Genomic DNA, 21,675 nt, shown 5'->3' with positions numbered 1-21,675 from the left:
TAGTTGCAACTATAAGGGAGTATAAGAGAAAAGGATCAGGTTTCTTGGGGGAATATGTTTGGTCTTAGTAGACACATTTAGTTTAAGTGTAGTATTATCTAGGCAGAAATGTCCATCTAATAGTTACATACTGAAGGGAAACTCAGGAGGGAAAATTATGGTTGAGACAGGCTGGGATTTGTCAATTAAAGTGGGTGTCAATTTCTCAAAGGTAAAGAGGCTACAAAGAACCCTGCAAACAAGAATGACCTTTTCAAAAGCAATTTCTATGGGGTGGTATGATGGTCACAGCAATGATGTAACAGCAGTTGATACTGACATATTGCTTTCTAGTTACCAAGCACTTCTTAAGCAATTTATCTTCATTTAACTGATGAAGAAACTAAGAAGTTTCTTATCCAAGATCATACAACTAAGTAGCAGAACTAGGATTTGAATCCAAGCAGTCAGGTTCCAAAATCCATACTTGTAACTACTATTGCTATGATTCAGAGGACTACTGAATGCGAGATGAAAAAATAGGGAGAAAGCACAGACCATTATTTTCAATTTTCAAGGTTGAGTCCTCTTCACTCTATTCCTTCCCACCCCCCCAATTAAAGAAAAAAAGACTTGACCATGTATATATGCTTAAAGAAACACAGTGAAGAGGTAGATTTAAAAGTCTGTAACAATGATATGATGATTAATGGAACAAGTCTCAGAGAAGACAGCAGAGGTTCCCAGGAAGATGGTGGTATAATCGTGATGACAGAGACACTTTAGGTATGGTACTCAGTGAGTGTAAGAGGACTCTTTTTTTTTTTTTTAAAGATTTTATTTATTTGACAGAGAGACAGTGAGAGAGGGAACACAAGAAGGGGGAGTGGGAGAGGGAGAAGCAGGCTTCCCACTGAGCAGGGAGCCCGATGCGGGGCTCGATCCCAGGACCCTGGGATCATGACCTGAGCCGAAGGCAGACGCTTAACGACTGAGCCACCCAGGCGCCCCAGTATAAGAGGACTCTTAAGGTACGTTATATCTTACTATTAAGAAATTCCTTATAAACAATTAGTAACATTTTGGTAAAAAATTTGTAATTTCTTTTAAAAACAGTTACTGAAGGGCACCTGGGTGGCTCAGTTGGTTAAGCGACTGCCTTTGGCTCAGGTCATGATCCTGGAGTCCCTGGATCGAGTCCCGCATCGGGCTCCCTGCTCGGCAGGGAGTCTGCTTCTCCCTCTGACCCTAACCCTTCTCATGTGCTCTCTCTCATTCTCTCTCTCTCAAATAAATAAATAAAATCTTTAAAAATAAAAAAAAACAAAACAAACAAACAAAAAAAGTTACTGAAAGCTTTTTCTGTCAAAGTATTTAATACTTAGAATGGCCTTGGGCAATTATTGAAGAATCATTAATACCTCAATTATATAACAAATCTGTAAAAAAAAAATACATTCATATATAATGAATATACACATGTGTATGTATATTAATATATATGTGTCAATGATTCAGTTTATATTCAAAGCAAAATCTCTCTAAATGAAGGCCACAGAGTTTTTATTTTTAATTATCCATGACATGGTTATAAAGCTGTGATTTTCTAGTAAACCCTTCAAATTCAAATGAACATCATCTTTGATGTAATTACTTTAGAAGGCTGTATGTTTATTCTCTTGATATTGTCATTATCAAAATATTTTAGGTACTTCTCTTTAGAGCTGGCATACATGTGAAAAAAGCATCAATATATAGCATACAAGGGGTGCCAATATGTGTTTATGTATAAACAATGTATTTTTTGCTATGGTAAAATAGATTTCGAATGTAGGGATTTCTGTGGTGGAAAAATATGGAATAAGTATGAGCTATGATGGTATATTTGTACCTCTGGTAATTCATTGCTATTTTAATGACCAAATGAACAAAACATAAGCCATTACCAATAACATACTCTACCAAACAAAATCAAGGCCTGACTCAGAAGTCACCTCCTTGGTGAAGCCTCACTTATTTCCCAAGGGCCCTCTTTTCTTTGCTTCCACAACATTTGGCTGATCATGCTTTCTATCCTATCACATAGTGTATCATATTTATTTATGTCTTTTTTCATTCACTACACCATGAACTTCTAAAGTATGGGCACTGTCTTTTTCAACTCTATTACTAATGGCTAGAACAACGCTTGGCACACAGTGGAGACTCAATGGTTGCTTGTTGGATTAGCTAAATAAATTAGCCCAATGAAAACAAGAAAATTTAGTTTAGTAGCTCTTAATTCCTTCGCCCTTTTCTCTCTCCAAACCTAAATGAACCCAATTACTTACTATATGAACCCAGTCATCTATTCTATGCACTACGTAGCTGAACACTGCTAGAGAAAATTTCAAGTGAATACATATCCACCATTCTGAATTGATGATCTTCAGCCTCAAATGAGATCTCAGTACTGCCAAGCAATCTTACTCTTTAATTCTTAGCAAGTAACCTGGTCTTGTATTTTTAGGATAATAGAAGTCATTACAAAATCTAGAAACTACTTGCAAACAATCTTGTTTTCTCCCATTGCAACAGTAGCGTCTTTCCTCCACTTGAACGCTGTACTGTAAGGCTTAGTCCTGGGACCTATTTTTCAAAGATGCCCTAATTTAGATGCAATCATCCCTGATTTTAAGTATCATCTACAAGCAACCATATTTCTATTACTAACCTAAGCCTCTGGTCTGAATTCTATATCAGAATATCATCTGCCTATGATGTATCTAACTTGGATGTTTCATGGGCATCACAAACTGAACATGCCTAAAATTAACTCATATTCTTTTCCCTACCCCAAGTCTACTCCTGCAACTGTGCCCCTCCTACCATCACTCCAGTTTCATTAAATGGTTATAACTATGATGCACAAGCCAGACAGTAGAGACAAACGTGATTTCCCTTACTTTTCATTAATTTGAGTGCCTTCTACACGTCAAACACTGTTTTAGGTAATAGGGCTAGAGCAGTGACTAAAACAAAGCCCCTATGCTCACAGAGCATGTGTGAGTGTGAGCATGTGTGAGAGAGGTGGGGGGGGGGCAGACAGATAAATGGGGATATAGCAGTGACTAAAACAAAGGCCTTGAGCTCATGGAATGTGTGTGTGTGTGAGCATGTGTCTGTGGGTGCATTTGGAGTAGGCAAAGGCAGACAGACAAAAAACCCCAAATACAGGGCAACCCTCTCGGGTCCCCTTCCTCTTTGGGACCTTTCTACTGTTACTTTACTGTCGTTCAATAAACTTTGCTTTGCTGCCCACCAAACAACAACAACAACAGCAAAAACCTAAATATATAGAGAGAGCATGTGAGGTGGTTATGATTCATGTATGGAATGTGGGAGGGCAGTTACTACTGTATATAGAGTAGGCAAGGTTCTGACTGATTTTATATCACTCCCTTTCAAATGTTATTACACAGGTTCCTCACCTTTTGGTTCCTCAAACTTGCCTGTCCTAGAGGCATTGCACATGTTGCTGCTCCATCTAGCTTCAACTCCCACCTGCCTAACTCATACCCATTCTTTGGTCAGAGTTCAAATGTTACTTCTGGAGAGTATGACACCCAGTATAAAGTAGGTACTCTCCAAGTTCTTGTTATTTAGTCATGGCACCCCATTTTTCCTCTTCATGATGCTTATCATAATTCATGATTTAATGTTCATCTTCTCTACTAGACTGTGCTCCATGGAAACAGATACTGTTTTGCTCACAATGGTGTAATTAGTGCTTATGAGAGTGAAAGGAACTTAGCAGGCCCTCAATAACTATGTGCTGAGTAAATGAATGGATGACTTCATAAGTATATTTGATTAAAAAAAATTACCCAGCTTGACCGGCCTATAATATTCTGAGGACGATGCTCTGAATAACTTCAGGTTTTTGAAAATCAATTTCATCATCAAAGCTAAGAAAAGGGAACGTAATTCCAAAAGGAGTTCTTAAAATGTTTTGAACACTCTTACTATCAAATGAGTAAGTATGTATATAACCTCCTAGGAAACTGTTTTGATATATACAACAGTTACATTACTTCATGGGAGCATCTTGTATTAAGGGGGCCATATATTTGACATAAACATAAAAACACTGTTAATGGTTGTACAATCTGCATATACTTAATGCCACTGAATTGTACACTTAAAAATGATTAAAATAGTAAATTTTGTTAAGTATATTTGACCACAATAAAATAAAACATTTTTATGCATTTCTTACAAGTTGATTAGTGTCATTTTGAAAGACACATCTCAGAATGCTTTTGAATAATAACTCAATTTTAATTCACTTATTAACTTGTCCTAGTGAATGACAAGTCACTTAAACTTTCCTTGCCTCAATTTTCTCATCAGTGAAGTAAGGATACCTTATGCCTTAAATGACAGACCTCTGTGAAGAGGAAATTAAGAAAGTGACAATGATATGAAAAACTTGCACTATGCAAAGAAGGGTACTGTTGTTCTCAGAGGCTGCAGGTTCGTTACTGGGCTGTTAATTTTTTAATATGAGTTTATGAGAATCAGTAATTTATTTTAAATATTATTATTAATTAAGCAATGGTTTTCAGTACCAACTCACTGACCCTCTCCCTACCCAGTATAGCATAGTTTACAATCACTCTAAAGGGCTGATTGGTAATACTTAGCAACTGGATTCCATAAGTACGGTATTAAAAGAATATTGAACTAAGCAATTATTTGCAAAGTGACAACATTAATGAAGCTGTTCATGAGCAATAAGCATAATCACAAACTATTTCTACTCACAAACTAAAATAGAAAGGTGATTTTAAGATAAATGATATTAAAAGAAAAAAAGTCCAGGGGCGCCTGGGTGGCTCAGTCATTAAGCGTCTGCCTTTGGCTCAGGTCATGATCCCAGGGTCCTGGGATCGAGCCCCGCATCGGGCTCCCTGCTCAGTGGGAAGCCTGCTTCTCCCTCTCCCACTCCCCCTGCTTGTGTTCCCTCTCTCGCTATATCTCTCTCTGTCAAATAGATAAATAAAATCTTAAAAAAAAAAAGAAAAGAAAAAAAGTCCAGTAGATTAGGGACTTTTTAGTAATAAATACAGCACAGCCTCAGTTGACCAGAATTTAAATGTATACATTAAAACAAACAGACAAAAAGACAACAAAACAAGCCCGTCAGAGGGATTTAGCATGCCTTTCCTTTTCTTAAGGCTCTATCAGTCCAATATCCTCTATTTCCTAGTGACACTATTCAGTAATAGCAATTTATAATTTAGAATATTAGCATGATACATTTTAGAATCTTCTAATTATAAAGTATTGAATGATATTAGTGTATATTTAATAAAGGAGAAAATAGATCTTAGAAAGCATTTTGACCTCAAGAAAATAAATTGTTTGATTTTTGGGTGATAGAAGTAAATGTGGAACCACATTCCCTTTGTTTTTTTTGGAGGTGAGCAATTTGTAGTTATCATTATAAATTACAGACTGACATTTCTTACATTTTCCTTTAACTACAAATAAATATCCTTTCAACAGTTATTAAAATCAATTCAAGAGGGGCTCCTGGCTGGCTCAGTCAGTAAAGCATGCGACTCTTGATTTCAGGGCTGTGAGTTTGAGCTCCATGTTGGGTGTAGAGATTACTTAAAAATTAAAAAAAAAAAATCTTAAATCAATACAAGATACTTCAGTCTGATTATGTTAACTGCTGTCGTAAGATGTAATCCTATCTAGTGAGTATATGTAAGTAATCCTGTCTAGTGAGTATATGTAAATTGGTGTTGATCTGCCAGAGTAATGTAAATCTGTATTAGAATCAGGTGTAATTATTTATAACTCCTTGAAATCCCTGTATTTTTCTCTAATCTATACTTATGTCATTCCCTAATACAGAATTAGGGGCAGATAAAACATTTAAGTCTATACTAATTCAGAAATAGAGGCATTAATCCTAGAGATATTTGTATGTTAATTCAGAAAATGTGAAGAATGCCAAAATAAGATTCCCTTCAGTATCTGATGTTAAGAAAGGCATGTTTTCATGACAAGAAATCACAATTAGCCAAGTTACATAGGTGCAAAAGTCATGCTTTTAGAGATACCATGTCTCCCCCGGTTATGAAAACCATATTCTTAGAGAACTATGCTGTATATACTCTTCCCCAAAATAATATGCCTGAGAATTCAGGTTCTCCTTTCCCAGCCCCCTTTCTCTTTCTAAAAGAAGGAATACATCTCTCTTACCCTAGTTCAAACAAAGGGAAAAGAAAAAAATTGGTATCTGTGTTGAGAAAGTGAATGGTTCTAATACAAGAAAGGTCGTTTCTATTTCTTTACTTTTATCAAAATGGAAAGAAGACCCAACTGAGTTGTCATTTGATAGATGATTAAACACATTTTTGATGATAGTGCCATGTAATTTTTGGCAAATATAGGAACTGAAATAAGTGAGTTTAATTTCCTGGATTAGTGTCAAGTACAGCACAGGGAATATAGTTAATAATTTTGTAATAACTTTGTATGGTGACAGATGGTGACTACACCTATCATGGTTATCATTCTGTAATGTATAAAAATATCAAATCACTATGTGGTATATATGAAACTAATATCATATTGTATGTCATTTATAATTTTTAAAAAGTCTGCCCTAGGAAGAAGTATTTGAATTTTTAGCTATAATACTCAGTTTATCAGAAGAAATCATTTTCTTCAAGATCCTAAACTATTTTTTAAAATTCTTATGTCTCAGGTCAAATGATTCTTTTTCTGATGAAAACGATTTTCATTTATTAACTATAAATTTGGTTATTTGAATAAAATTAGAAAGCTTCATGTTAATCTGGAATTGGTGTTCCAATAAATGCAAAAAGAATGTCTCAGGGTGACAGCAGAACAGCATTATTTTAATCATATGCAAAGCTATAAAGTACTACAACATAGAAATAATAGCTTCAGTAATGACTTTTCCACTGTTTTACAATATAAGAATCTAGTTTCTTAAAAAAAGTTATTTCTGCGTAGTATTAGTCATTCTTTTTAAGTTTTTTTTTTTTAAGATTTTATTTATTTCTTTGAGAGAGAGAGAGAGTGAGAGAGAGAGCGCAAGAGGGGGTAGGGTTAGAGGGAGAAGCAGACTCCCCGCCGAGCAGGGAGCCCGATGCGGGACTCGATCCCGGGACTCCAGGATCATGACCTGAGCCGAAGGCAGTCGCTTAACCAACTGAGCCACCCAGGCGCCCTATCTTTAAGTTTTTTAAAAAAGCTTTAACCTTTAGCATTCTTCTGAATTTACTGAATAGATTGAATAGATTTTTTCCTAACCCAACAGATCATTAAAAAAAAAGCTGACTTTAAAAATGCTTGGAATCCCAACTGATTGTACAATGTATGACAGGAATAATGAACAGATTCTTGATTATTATCATTTTTTTCAACGACTTCCTAGAGTAAGAAGCCCTATTACTTCCAAATAAAGAGTTTGAAAACAACCATCTTACGCCATGCTGCTTTCCAGTGGAAAAGACCATATCACTCCCCTGCTTCAAATCCATCTGCAGAGTTGCTTCTTCCAGGAAGCCAATCATGAGCCTCCTAGGCCTTGACAATGAAAAAGACAAGGGTTGGAGTGCTCCTCAATCTACTCAACTGATGCTAATTAAAATTACCTCCAATAATGCAAAATTTTAAAACTAGACATTCTCTCAAAGATTTAGGGCATTAGAAAACTATTTTGTTAACTTATTTGTACCACTGGGACATGGTGTATGCCTGCAATCATTGAGGCCAGGGATAACCTGAAATCATAAATTCTGAGTTCTCTCAAGACTGAATATGCACAAACACTTGCCTACTAGTTTGCCTAGGGAGAGTTAAACTAACACTGTTCAAAAATGGAGATGATAAATACCATTATTGCAATAATACTAAGTGAAAAAGAATTAAAAATACAATTAATTCTTTCTTCATTCACTAGGTGAAATGAGACTTGTAGGAAAGGAGAACAAATAGAGGGGTTATCAAAAGTAGACTTTTTCCAGTTACTCTGCTTAGCTTGTTGAATTGAAATAAAACAAGACAAAATACCAACCTACTCCCTATTCATTTATGATGTGTTAGTTACTATCCTAAGAGCTTTATAGTCTTCAACTCATTTAATCCCCAATAAATTCCTAAGATATGGGTCCTAATATTTTCCTCATCTGGTGACAAAAATGAATTGTGGAAATAACTTATATAGGGTAACACAGATAATAAATAAGAGAGACATGTTTTCAATCCAAGCAGTGTAACTCCATAACCAGTGCTCCTAATCTGTATTATTAATTTTTAATGTGTTCTTTTCTTTTTTCTTCCTATACTATAGTTTTTAGACTGTTCCTTAGAGTCCTGGGATCCCATGAGAATGCTTCTGGGGCCATTAAGGAAAAGTAAGAGAAAGCAGATGGGACTCTACACCCTTTACCCAACCAAAGCCACTTCACTACATCTGTTTAAATATTGAGGATAAAATTAAACTTTTCATAGTAATAATTAAAAAAAAAAATTCTCATACTAAAAGGCAAAAAGTGTGAAAATCAGTTATCTAGACTATAATCTTCATGAGGTCAGGATCTATGTCCAAAAGTTTCTCATATGTTTCATATTCAATAAATATTAAATTAATAAATTAAATCTATATGGCAGTACCATTCTCATAAAAAAATTAATATTCATTCATACCATTACATCAGAGAGAACCTTGAATACAAATATAATTAATAACACTAATAATATTAAAATCACACTCAGATTGGTGCCACTTAGTTTTTAACCATAAGCAATCAAAAGATTTCATTACCTCAAGGCTACTGATGGGTTAATAAGCATAAAAGCATAATCCATTCTCCCATACAAAAAGTAGGTATGCCTCCCACACATATTTTTTTAGATATATCAATAATCATACTGCCCGAGGTACTAAAATGTCTATGTATTTTTTTAGGATTATTGAATACAAGAAATTACACTGAAATTCAAGTTATCAGTAGAAATATTTTCTGAAGCTCATGAATTGTCTTCAGTTTCACAGAAGTTACAAGGAAACTTAAAAAAAAAAAGGATAATTGAGGAAACTATCTAAAAAAATTATTTTGAAAAAATCTACTCTATTAGTTATCTTTAACCCCTTTGATCTGTGGGCCTAATAACTTACATACATGTTCATGAAACAGGGATAAAGGCTACCCACATCATTTTGTATTCCCTTTAATGGTGAGTTTTTAGCTTCAGAGTGAACATCTAAATCAATCAAAAAGCATAGAAGCTTTAAGAAAATAAAACTGAAGTATTAGCTTTTTTAATCGTGGATTTGAAATAAAAGTCAAAAGTAGCAAAAATAAAAACTCAGTTTTCTTCTCTTGCTCAAAGTGATTGTAGATTTTAGCGAAAGTACAGTTTCCAGCCAAGACACAGACATGAAATAATATTCACTGCTTAAAAAACCCCTAAAGTTTTCAACTAAAATTTTTCTTACTTTATGATTACTACCAGAAAGTAACAAACTATCACCCTCCTGGCTAACAAACCTCACTCTTAGGCTTTAATTTCAGTTGAAATGGAACATGTGAAGGCGATATATATTAAGAGAGGGTCAGCATTAGATTTACAAATTTATTGTAATAAAACTGTTTTGAAGTGAGGCAATAACTAATAGAATGAAGTTTCTGATACCTTAAACATATACAAGAAAGTTCAACAAATGCCAAATCTAGCTCAACAGAAGTGATTAGAAGATTTAATTTTAATACTCATTTTTAAGAAATTATAGTTAACCATCTGGAGACAAAACACTAAATAAGACTGTATTAAAGGCACAGGAAACTAGAACGTAATAATCCCTTAGAAGGAATTCAGTTTGAATGAAAGCCAGAGCCGCTTCTGAATGATTAGCATGAACATTAACTCTTGTTCTCTTCTGACCCGCTCAAATTTTTAACGCCTAGGCTGTTAAAGTATTTTCTCAATCCTTGTAAGAAAGCACCAAGATTGATTTTAGATTAAAAACAAAACAGAACAGAACAAAACAAAACCTCTCAAGCTTTATCAAGTGTCTAGAACCAAAATAACTTTGGCAGTGCCAGGATAGGAGTTACCCAAAAATTAGTATGACTTGGTGATATAAGAAGAGTTTTCTGGTACTGATGTAACCACCACTATATAAAACATTTTCCAGAGATGGTACTACAGATGATTTTCAGTGGTCAGGCAGAAGAGTCCCACAGACATCCAAATAAAATTACAATCTGTATGGACTGTTCCTATCTCTGAAAGCTCAGCACCCACACACTTTACTTTGATACCTAAATAGCTGCCAGAATCATAGTATAAGTTTTGGCTTGCTCTTCTCAGATGAGTTCCTTTTCTCCTCTCCCAGAAAAATAAAGATAAAAATTTTTAAAAATTGTTTATTTAACTAGCACTAGGATCCTAGAAAAATAATTTTGAATAAAGCAATTCACATTAAAGCATGAATAATATTAATCATCAAAGGTTTAAAGGAAGAGTTTATTAACCCTACACAGTATCTGCTTGAGCAGAAAGGCTATTTTCTGAGTGGATCAACTCTAAACCAAGAAATCAGAAATTAAGTAATTATATCCCCTATGCATTTCTAAAAGATTGCCAATAGACAATTTTGACAATTAAATTCTAATTTTCCAAGAATACTGTAAAGACAATGGTTAATTTAGGAGACAAATGTATTAATGCCAATGTACAAAAGGCATTATTTAGAATTTTGGATTTTGGATGGTTAAAGAGTCCTATACTATTCTCAGATAGTGAAAAAGAGTTGCAATAATGTTCTTAATTAATCTATACTCTGTATTTAATCTATTATCTTTGGAGGATGCCTCCTGGGCATCAGAGATTCAGTATTAAAATATGAATTGAGAAAAGAAAATTACAGATTTAAAAATAAAATTTCAGAATTTGCAAAAAACCCAACCCCCCCAAAAAAGGACACCACCCCAAAAGGTTAAAATTGAAATATCAAAAATAGTATACCATTATTTGGGGCTTTTTGAAATGCAGAATTTTATTTGTAAAAGGGAAATGAAATAACCATCTCTAATTTTATAATTAGTGACAGCGATATTAAAAAAACATATAGATCTCATTATTTCAAAGTCGATCAAAGACATAAATATTCAACAAGCTTCAAGAGGGTATAGATAGAGCAGGAAGAAAAGGGAGCTCCATGGAGAGACAAAAGGAAAAAAGGGGCAGTGATCAATTATCCCCAAATTAAAAAGATCTTTAAGGGAAAGTGATTTGTTAAAATATGTAAGCAAAAGGAAGTTCATACAATTTTCTCATTAAAAAAAATCTTAATTTCACATTAAGGTTAAAAAAAACTAAGATCAAGTGTAAAAATAAATTTATTTAGAGTTACAGAACTGGTGACCATAAAAGATTTATTCTCTAACATTCCCACCAATGTCCAAAAAACCATGACAGTTCTACTGAAAATATAAAGGAGTGATCTCACTTGGTTTCTTTTTCTTTTCAGAGAGCCTAGGTTTTCTGTTTGAGATTATATTTTTGCATAAAGTGATAGTTAATCTTCTACCATGTGGTAATCAATCATATGCCACCTAATTGAGGAACTTGATAATGATATTCTACTAGCACTAGAATGAATGACTCAAACATGCATGTTTAAATCTTCCATGAAAACAGAAACTCTCAAAACATATATAATACTCATGTTCTAATATGTAAAACTCTACTCTTCTTTTATTGCTAATTTCCATGAAACATATGAGTTTCACTTTGGAAAGACCTACCTGAATAGCTGAGTTCATGAAACACGTATTTCCCAAGTTACTTAGGCCACAGAGGCCTGGCTGTTCATTGTTTCTGCCAGGTTCTGAATAATCATAGTTCTTATAAGCAGTATATGATGGGAGACAATAATTTGAGTTTTTCACACTGGAAGAAAACAAAGAATATATTTCATAATGCAGCCGATTATTACAATGTAGTTATATGAGCAGAGTACTTCAAACCGATTTGAGATAGGTGGTCAGTCATTAAATTTTTTTATTAAAAAAATTAACATGTACTTTTAAAGACATGAACCTAAATCAAAATAACCCCTTTAATTAAGATATTTCTCATCCAATCAACAAAATCACTGCATACATATGCCACACCAACCAATACAAAACCACTATTATATCTTTCTACCCTTGATTAGCTGGAGCAGCTCCACAGCTCGCTCCGTTCTTCATTGCTCCATCAAATTTAAAACATTCAGATTTTAAACACCACCCGCAGCAGTAAATCATCTCATTTATGTCCCTTTTACATCCTGCTACTGTAACAGAATGAGAACAGTAGAAACAGGAGGAGTTGTACTTTAGTTACAGGTGAGAGCAGAGACTTCCAAGGCCTCTGTGACATCACTGGTCTGATGCATTGAAGATTCTATTTATAGTTTCTATGCTAGACCAGCAAAATCTAGTATTCAAATGCAGAAAAAAGTCTGGGGTGATCAGGGCTGCAAAAATGAAATGATTCTAAGCAAGTATATTCCAGTATTTGCCTTATCTTTCTTCCAGTTTGTTAGAAAATGTAGTTTTTTTACCTAGATGATTATAACCTTAGGATAATCTGGACTACCAGCATTATAAATATTAATCTTTAAAAAAGCTATATAATTTTCAACTTTAGAGATCAGAGTAATTTTAGTCAATCAATAAGTTAAATTGTCCCTCTTTCTTTCTACATGTAATAAAAAAATAATTTTGTGGAAAAGGATCGATTCTCCCTTAATTTTTAATAGGTTATCTTATAAAATATTTACAATGGACACTTCAGATATAATTCAAAACCATATTTTCAATCATCATTTTTTTAATTCATGAGAACAAACCTGAATGAGAATCAAGGTCATGCTAAAAGCAAATCAGGATTCAAATAAAGGAATACAGTGTTACAAATAAACATGATTAATTAGTAACCCTGATAATCTCAATTGGCTACATTTATTCCTGGTATTCTTTTTTAAAAATATTTTTTACTTATAATTTCAAATACTTTCTATTGTATCTTCTATACTTTCATTTTATTATTTTAACAGTTTAAGAGAACTGTACTACTGCCAGTTATAACAAAGCCTTTAGTAAACACACACACACACACACACACCCCTCAACAAGCTACACAGATAAAACAAAACTACCATAATCCAAAACTACACATACAATGCTAACCTAATAATATTTTTACATTTTTAAGAACATACCCCCAACATAAACAAAAAGACCAGTACCCAGACTCAAAGAAGCAAAACCTCCTGATACTAAAAAAAAAAAAAAAAAAAGTATAAAACAAAAAATAGACTCAAGCATCTTTTGTTTTGTTTTGTTCTGATATGTAAAACTCTACTCTTCTTTTATTGCTGATTTCCATGAAACATGTGAGTTTCACTTTGGAAAGACCTACCTGAAGAGCTGAGTTCATGAAACACGTATTTCCCAAGTTACTTAGGCCACAGAGGCCTGGCTGTTCATTGTTTCTGCCAGGTTCTGAATAATCATAGTTCTTATAAGCAGTATATGATGTAGATCATTAACTTTATGATTCATATTTTATATTCCCAGTAACGACTAAAATGCAAGACACCTATTAGCAATTCAATATATGTTCACTCAGTGATTGATGACTGGATTTTTGAATCTAACTTTGAGGACATGTAACAAAAAGCTAAATCCTGTTTTTCTTTTATTCCTGTAAGTGCTAAAAATCAAAGTCTCTATATACAAAAATGAAAGGCCTGCATTTTCTACCTATTCTCCACAATAAAAAAAAACCCACACATACTCCAGATATAAAATTATAATAAAATTTGAAGAGAGTACACTATGTTCAAATGCATGCTCATGCCTAGACACACACACACACACAAAGTGAAAAGACTAAAAAAGCACATTTACATGCTTATTCCTTAAGTATATATTCAGATATCTGTCTCTGCCACAAGTAACACAAATGGATGCTGGAAGCTCTTCTCTTCTTAGTGGCAACAGGATGGAATTTGCTGGGATAGGGATTTTTATTTACTGAGAAATGAACAAAAACTTACTTGCAAAAGCAGTTTGTCTTTTAAAATTTGAATCTTAGAGGATATCTACATTTAGTTTAAGTGACAAAGTAAATATAAGCCTTGCCCAAAGATTGAGACAGTCTAGATGCTCAATGATAATAATAAAAACTGATAAATTTAAAATATTTTAATACTATATTGATTGGCCACTTGTAACTCAATGTGCTTCCTAATTCAAATATTAAAATAAGTAATGGAAAATACCAAAACCAGGAGTTCTTAAAACGCTTCAACAAGGTACATGGAAACCTAGGCCTATGACTATTTTTTCCCTAAAGATGGCAAGCTAGTCCTTATCCTCTATGGCTGTGCTATTTTGCAAAAATAAATTAGTATGCCTGTAACCTTAATGGGAATTTTAGTATTATACTACATTAATTCTGTATTATAAATCTATCACCCTAAATGAAGATACACTGAAAATCAAAGTAACTTTTTTTTTGGTAAATTTCAGATTGACTTTTCAATTAGCACTTATATTTGACATTATAAGTATTATAAATCTATAATTTAATCCTCATAACTATAATTATGCTCATTTCGCAGCTAATGAATGATGCTTTCAGCAAGTAACTTGCAAAGAGCCATATGGCTGGCTAGCTCTGTCAGTCTCCAAAATCAAATTCTTTTTCATAGTTTAATCTCTTACAGGGAGTCATTTCCATTTCAAATAGAAGAGCTTTAAATTAATTAACATAAAAATAGAAATGTGCTCTGATGTGGAATGCCAAGAGTTGCGACAACACATACATTAAAAAGATGTTTTAAAGGCAGTGTTATATCAAAGCAAATGTAGCAAGACAGAAAAATGCAGGGAACAAAAAGAGAAAGAAACTGGTGCATATTAAAAATGAACTTAAATTATAATTTGAGTCAAAAACAAATACTGTATAGACTAGCAGGTAAAATGACTACATCAGAGTAAACAACTGATTCTTCATAATATTAGTCTTTAATAAAAGCTTTATTAAATTTATATGAAATAATTCCAAGTATACTTTGTTATTATCTTTATGACTAATATCCTTATTTCTGCAAGTGAAAACTTTTTATCTTAGTAATGTATCAGTTTAATTCAAGTCTTGAATTTGTAGATAATTTCATATAAACCTGTAAGTCATAACTACTGATTTTAGTATATACTTTGGCACTTGTAGAATATTTCCATATACATGACGTTTCAAAAATGCACTTAATCTAAAAAAGGTCATTACCCATTTTACATACTTTTAAAGAAACTATGCTACTTCCACAATAAGTCTCAAACTCCTACTTATTTCTACAAGTTGAATGGAAAGAAATAAATTTTATGTGAAATAATTTCGATAATTATTATAATATTAATCCAAATATTAATTCAAATTCAGATTAATTCAAATTCAAAATAAAGTGTTAAGTCAAATTAAAATTAAAAAACTTCCCATTTTACAAATGTTTAAATTTTGTTCTTTACTAAGAAAGTTAAGCTTTACATTTATTTATTTATTTCTTTATTTACATTTAACCTAATTTTATTCATACTTGCCATGGGATGGGGAACAGATCATTCAGTAAAAACATACAGTAAAAACAAAATATGTCTTATCATGTACAACTTTTAAACTACAATAATGATGTACCTTAATTACTTCCATGCACACAAGTCTAACATTACAGGTTTTTTTTTTTTTAAATAAACACAGTTAAGACTTCTAGGAGCATTTTATAATAAAGTAAGCTTTACTTTTAAAGCTTTACTTTTAAGCATGGTGGTACTTCAGTAGCTATTTGCTATAAAAATTTCCTATTATGAAAGGACTATTTTAGTGCCTAAAATAAACAAATATAAATAGCTAAAAATATAATCTAGCCATAGAAGTAGAATCATTAAACATATTTCAAACTTAAGAAAATACTCCAATTCCTTTCCCAGTATCTTCTGCAGCCAGAGGTTTTAAGATCCGATTATACCATCATATTTTTACTATGGGAGGGAAATAAGACAAAAACAGAAACACACCAGACCAGATATAGTAGTATGACGACTCGAGTCAAAAGGTCCCAATATAGTCTATGTTCAATGCAGTCTACATACAATGTTAAAAATTTCTCCAAAGAATAACTATAAATATGTTATACATGGAACTGAATTCTTTTATAGTAAATGTGGGAGCATCTGCAATTGGTAGAAACACAAGAAGTATTTTATCTCCCATAAAAAAATTATTTTTCATGAATTTAATTAAAAGATACCATATAAAATACAAACCAGATTACAAGGGTATTTCCTTTCAGTTTTTTGCCTGTGGACATACATTTTTAAGTAGTAAAGAACATACTACATTGCAAGTTTGGATATTCATAGCATCTTCAATATTTCACTATTACACTATAATGTAATTACACTATGATACGTCTTTTTATAAATTACTAAAATAAGGGAATTAATGTTTTAAATCTTCTTGACACACACGGTAAATTCTTTTCTAAAAAGTTGGACTAATACTCCAACACTCAAACGAAATCCTTGCAAGAATAAGTATCATTACCAGTGAGACTGAAGTGCAGAGAAGTGGATGGAGTTTTTATGGTTTTAATTTACACATCTGTAGTTAGTTGTGAATTTTAGTATTTAAAATGTTTACATATTTTAATTATTTTGCTTTTATTGCCTGCTGTATCATTTGCCCATTTGTCTACTTGTCTTAGAAAATTTCTCACTGATCTTTATGACTTTGATATATTAGGAATATTTATCCTTTGTTATTTGTAGCAAGTATTTTTTTCCATTTATTTGCCTTTTCATTTTTATATGCCTAACAATTAAAAAGTCAATTTAATATAAAGTTTTAAAGAGAAATTCTCAATAGTAATCCAATTTCCCAACAAAAGTTCCTGGATAATCCGCTCATTCTCCATTAGTCTACAGTGTTTTCTGATTTTATGTATAAAGGGCTGTTTCTGGACTGTCTTTTCCATTTCACTGATCTGTAGGTGTATTCTTGGGTCACTACTATGCGGTTTGAATTCTTATTATCTTTACAACAGGTTGTGATATTTGGCAGGATTAATCCTTCTCATTTTCCTTTCCAAAATTATTTTGGCTGTTCTTACATATTTATAACCTAGATGTACATTAAAAATCATTTTGTCAAGCCCTCTCTCCACCCCAGAAATGAATTTTAAGGGAAAATTAATTAAACTTACAAATTCAATTAATGATGTTATTTTAAAAATTATTTCACAAATAGCCTTAGTCCAAATTTACTCTTTGGGAAATCAGATGCCACTTATGAACTGGACAAGTAGTGCAAATATTTAACTACATACAGTTAACCTAAAAAATAAACAACAATGTATCTATTCAAGAAATAATAAAAGGGTAATCGTCTCTAGATTAAAGTTCTTCCCCTAATTTGACTGGACTAATCACAAATAATAAAAGCTTTCTTTTTATCCTTTTCTATAAAAAAAAAAAACAAAAACCGTGACAAGGTAATGTACCTTCAAGGTAATATACCCATGTCAGACATTATAGTGAAGCCCAAGTGATTTTTAAACTTTTTTCTTATGGCAATACAGCATACACTTTCATGTAACTTTTATAAATTCTGAGATTCTGATTCATGATGGGGTAAGGGAATTGTTTCTCTAAACTTTTTAAAGAAAAAGTGAATGCGTTTTTGATAAACATAAAAATTTGTGTATGCTTTCCAGGTGAGAATCACTGATATATACTCTAAAAAAAAACCTACAGACTGTAGGTGATTATATATCTAGTTCTCAAATGACATCTGAAATTTACACTCTTACTAAAAAACTGAGTTCTAATAGACTTCTGTATATATTTTCAATAGTGTTTAAAAAGTAAAATTCTGAAAGTACTTTATTTTTCTTTTAGTGGATTATTGTAGTATATGTATTAAATCAAGAAGTTTATAACTGTGCTTTTTTTCTGGTAAAGTTACTCCTAGAAGAACTGATCAGTAATTTAAAAGAAAATTCAATTTTAATGCATTAAGACTTTTATCCTATGTTTTAGATACAAGAGATTTTTGAAACCACAATAGGGCGATCAATTAAACAAAGAGTTTTTAAGATTCAGTGCTTACTTTCTGTTGTTGATGTTGTTATAATTATTTGATAGAGATGAAGGAGAGATCTTTGGTAAAGCTGAAAAATTGGATGCACCTGGGGACCTTTAAAAATATGAAAATGTTAAATTAGATAAAAAATGCTGAATTTTGAAATTAATTATGAAATAAAGAAAAGAACAGATGACAATGTATGTAGTAAATGAATGCTGGAAAACAGATTCATGAGCAAAATCACTATATATCCTTTTTTTTCTATTTCCTATGTATTTTTTCATATAAAAAATAATGGTACAAAAGGGAACTATTTTCAAAAGAAATTTATCAAATTAAATATACAACTTGGTATTTATTATTCCTATAAATCTTCGGACTCAATACACCCATTTCTGAGTTCAGGTAACCATTTTCAATGTTTTACAAACAATAATTTCCTTAAATCGGTGGAATTAAAATATCAATTTTTTAAGAAAGCATGTAAAGGAAATCCAATTTGTATCTCAGTAGGTACCATCACATTCTACTTATACACAACACTGACACAGAGATCCGCGGATTTACCAATTCTTTAAAATGTAAAGCAATAGGGATACAATAGCATAAAAGAATTCAAACATAATCCCGAGAAGTAATTTTTGGCCAAATTATCGCTGCAAAAACTGAAAAGACATACATCTGACCATATATTACTCACCTCACTAATTCAGAATCTTTTTGGAGAAATTTCAATTACTAATGGCTTTTAATCAGTCAATATGCTTTATGTGCACGATTTATAATCAACAAACTCATTACATAGGAATGATTACTTTAAAATACTTATCAGCTCTCTTAAAGATTTAATTTTGTAAACAATTTTAATTTACTAGGCAATATCTAGCCCATGGGCTATAAAAAGCTGTCAGTCTAGTATCTCATTCATCATAAATTCTAAATTAGTGAGGCCCAAAGTGATTGGTTTTAAAAAATTATGTTATTTCCTTTAATCAGGTGCTAATGAACAGTGAAATAAATGGTCAATGGGCATGAAAGTATAATCTACAAAATCTGCTTGAAGTCTACAAATTTTAGGTGATTTAGATTTCACCATATCTATATACTTACAATGCATTACACAGAATACATGGTGGGCAATAACATTTCTTTTTTTTTTTTTTTTTAAAGATTTTATTTATTTATTTGAGACAGAGAGAATGAGAGACAGAGAGCATGAGAGGGAGGAGGGTCAGAGGGAGAAGCAGACACCCCGCCGAGCAGGGAGCCCGATGCGGGACTCGATCCCGGGACTCCAGGATCATGACCTGAGCCGAAGGCAGTCGCTTAACCAACTGAGCCACCCAGGCGCCCGGCAATAACATTTCTTACATATAAAAATTTTTACTTAACTTTTGAAAGTTTTATACATTATGAAATATTGGTAAAAAATTTTTTTTTAAGATTTTTTAAATTTTTATTTATTTGACAGAGAGAGGCACAGCGAGAGAGGAAACACAATCAGGGAGAGTGGAGGAGGGAGAAGTAGGCTTCCCACTGAGCAGGGAGCCCGATGTGGGGCTCGATCCCAGGACCCTGGGATAATGACCTGAGCCGAAGGCAGACGCTCAACTGACTGAGCCACCCAGGCGCCCCCCAATTTTTATTTTAAAGGAGTTTCTTTTTGTTGATACAGGTTGTATATAGGTAGATTACACTAAGTAAGATCTCTATTTAGATGCCTTTCTGATAGGAGACCTTATATTATTTTAGTGTACTAAGTTCAAAACATAAGACATAATCAACCAAGTTTTAATATAAAACAACGTAGAGGACACATTTAAAAGGTTATCTTAATATTTTAAAAGGTACTAGTTTTTAAATATTAATAGAAATACAGAAGTATCCTGGCATTTTTGCATTCATGTTAAGAATGCTAAATTATCAAAGGAAAAACCCCCAAATTTATTAGAGATGGAGTTATAATGAATTAAGGTTAATTTTTCAATGTAAACCACTTCAACTTTTCAGAAACAGAAATAAACTGAAATGTTCTCTTGAATCTTAATTACAGTCAAATTTATAGAAATAAAGATTGATTACTTTATCCAATAAAGTGGCTGAGGCACATATATACATATTTTTCCTTTTTCTGCCCATGTGTGGCCTTTTTACTATTCATTAGCAACTCTATCCAAGGATAGTATTAGAAGTTTCTATGAAATTCACTGAAATACTCAAACATTTATTAAATGACTACTATATGCCTTGCCCTTGGTACGTACTAGGAATACAAGGACAGACACAGTTCCTGACATCAAACAGCTCACAATCTAATGGGAGAAAATAAGACATAAGCAAAATAACTATAAAGCAGTGTAAGTCCTATAGAAATTTTAAAACTCTAACAAAATATAAAATTTTGTGGGTAGTAACATGAGGTGATTTAAAATGATGTGCAGAGTTGGAGGGATAGGTGGAAACTAAAAGTGAGGGTATTCCAGGTGGAAAGAACATGTGGCACATGCAAATGTATGGGACTGTAGAAACAATGATGTGTTTAGGGAATTATCAATAAATTGAGTTTGGCTTAAAGAGTAGAAGTATGTAGTGACAGGAACAGAAGTTAATAAGGTAGGCATGATAATAAAGAAGCTTTTATGTTCTATAAAGGAATTTATTAGATCTTATTCCATTGTGCTGGGCATGCTGAGTTTATTTTTTTTTAAAGATTTTATTTATTTATTTGACAGAGACACAGCGAGAGACACGGCAAGAGAGGGAACACAAGCAAGGGGAGTGGAGAGGGAGTAGCAGGTTTCCCACTGAGCAGGGAGCCCGATGCGGGCCCAACCCCAGGACCCTGTGATCATGACCTGAGCTGAAGGCAGACGCTTAATGACTGAGCCACGCAGGCACCCCGGCTGAAAGAGTTTAAAAGGGTATCTACATAATCAGATTTGTGTTCTAGAAAGGTAATTCTTGAGAAAGAGAAAGGAGACTGAGAGATCATTTAGGAGACCAGATTAATAAAATTAATAAAGGTTGGGGCAAAGACCACAGACAGGGTAGGCAAGGGCAACATGTCTTGGATGTTTAGGGAGTGGTTCTCAAGGAACAGTCAATGGACCCTGAGAGGGCCCCACGATTCTTTCAACATACCCATCTATGAGGTCAAAACCATTTTCATAATAATATAAAGGTGTTATTTAAGTGTTATTTGGCCTTTTTCACTGGGTGGATATCTGCAATGACATTGCAAAAACAATGGTGGGTAACAATGCGGACACCTTAGCATGGGTTAAAGCAGCAGCACCAAATTATATACTAGAGTCACTGTATTCTTCACTGCCTCCTTGCAGTGGAAAACAGTTTCACTTAAGAATATCCACGTTGATGGGCGCCTGGGTGGCTCAGTTGGTTAAGCGACTGCCTTCGGCTCAGGTCATGATCCTGGAGTCCCTGGATCGAGTCCCGCATCGG

The 21,675-nt window shown here is 33.0% G+C and overlaps 1 protein-coding gene across 6 annotated transcripts in view; it reads right to left on the bottom strand.

The window, feature by feature from the left end:
- USP15 (ubiquitin specific peptidase 15) overlaps positions 1-21,675 on the bottom strand; it is a 113,095-nt gene that overhangs the window by 31,535 nt on the left and 59,885 nt on the right. For 3 of the 6 annotated variants that reach the window (XM_006740661.3, XM_081821982.1, XM_081821980.1), the window contains 2 exons: positions 18,238-18,324; positions 11,823-11,967 (listed from right to left, as the gene is read on the bottom strand). In XM_006740661.3, coding sequence (XP_006740724.1) covers positions 11,823-11,967; positions 18,238-18,324 — 232 coding nt within the window. Of the gene's footprint in view, positions 1-7,493; positions 7,594-11,822; positions 11,968-18,237; positions 18,325-21,675 lie in introns of those variants that run through there. The other 3 variants (XR_014145741.1, XM_081821981.1, XM_006740662.3) reach the window with 3 other exon arrangements.

The sequence above is a fragment of the Leptonychotes weddellii genome, chromosome 5, assembly GCF_054177405.1.
Source record: "Leptonychotes weddellii isolate Sample4059 chromosome 5, ASM5417740v2, whole genome shotgun sequence".
NCBI classification, from domain to species: domain Eukaryota; kingdom Metazoa; phylum Chordata; class Mammalia; order Carnivora; family Phocidae; genus Leptonychotes; species Leptonychotes weddellii.
This window is presented reverse-complemented; position numbering and strand designations above follow the sequence as displayed.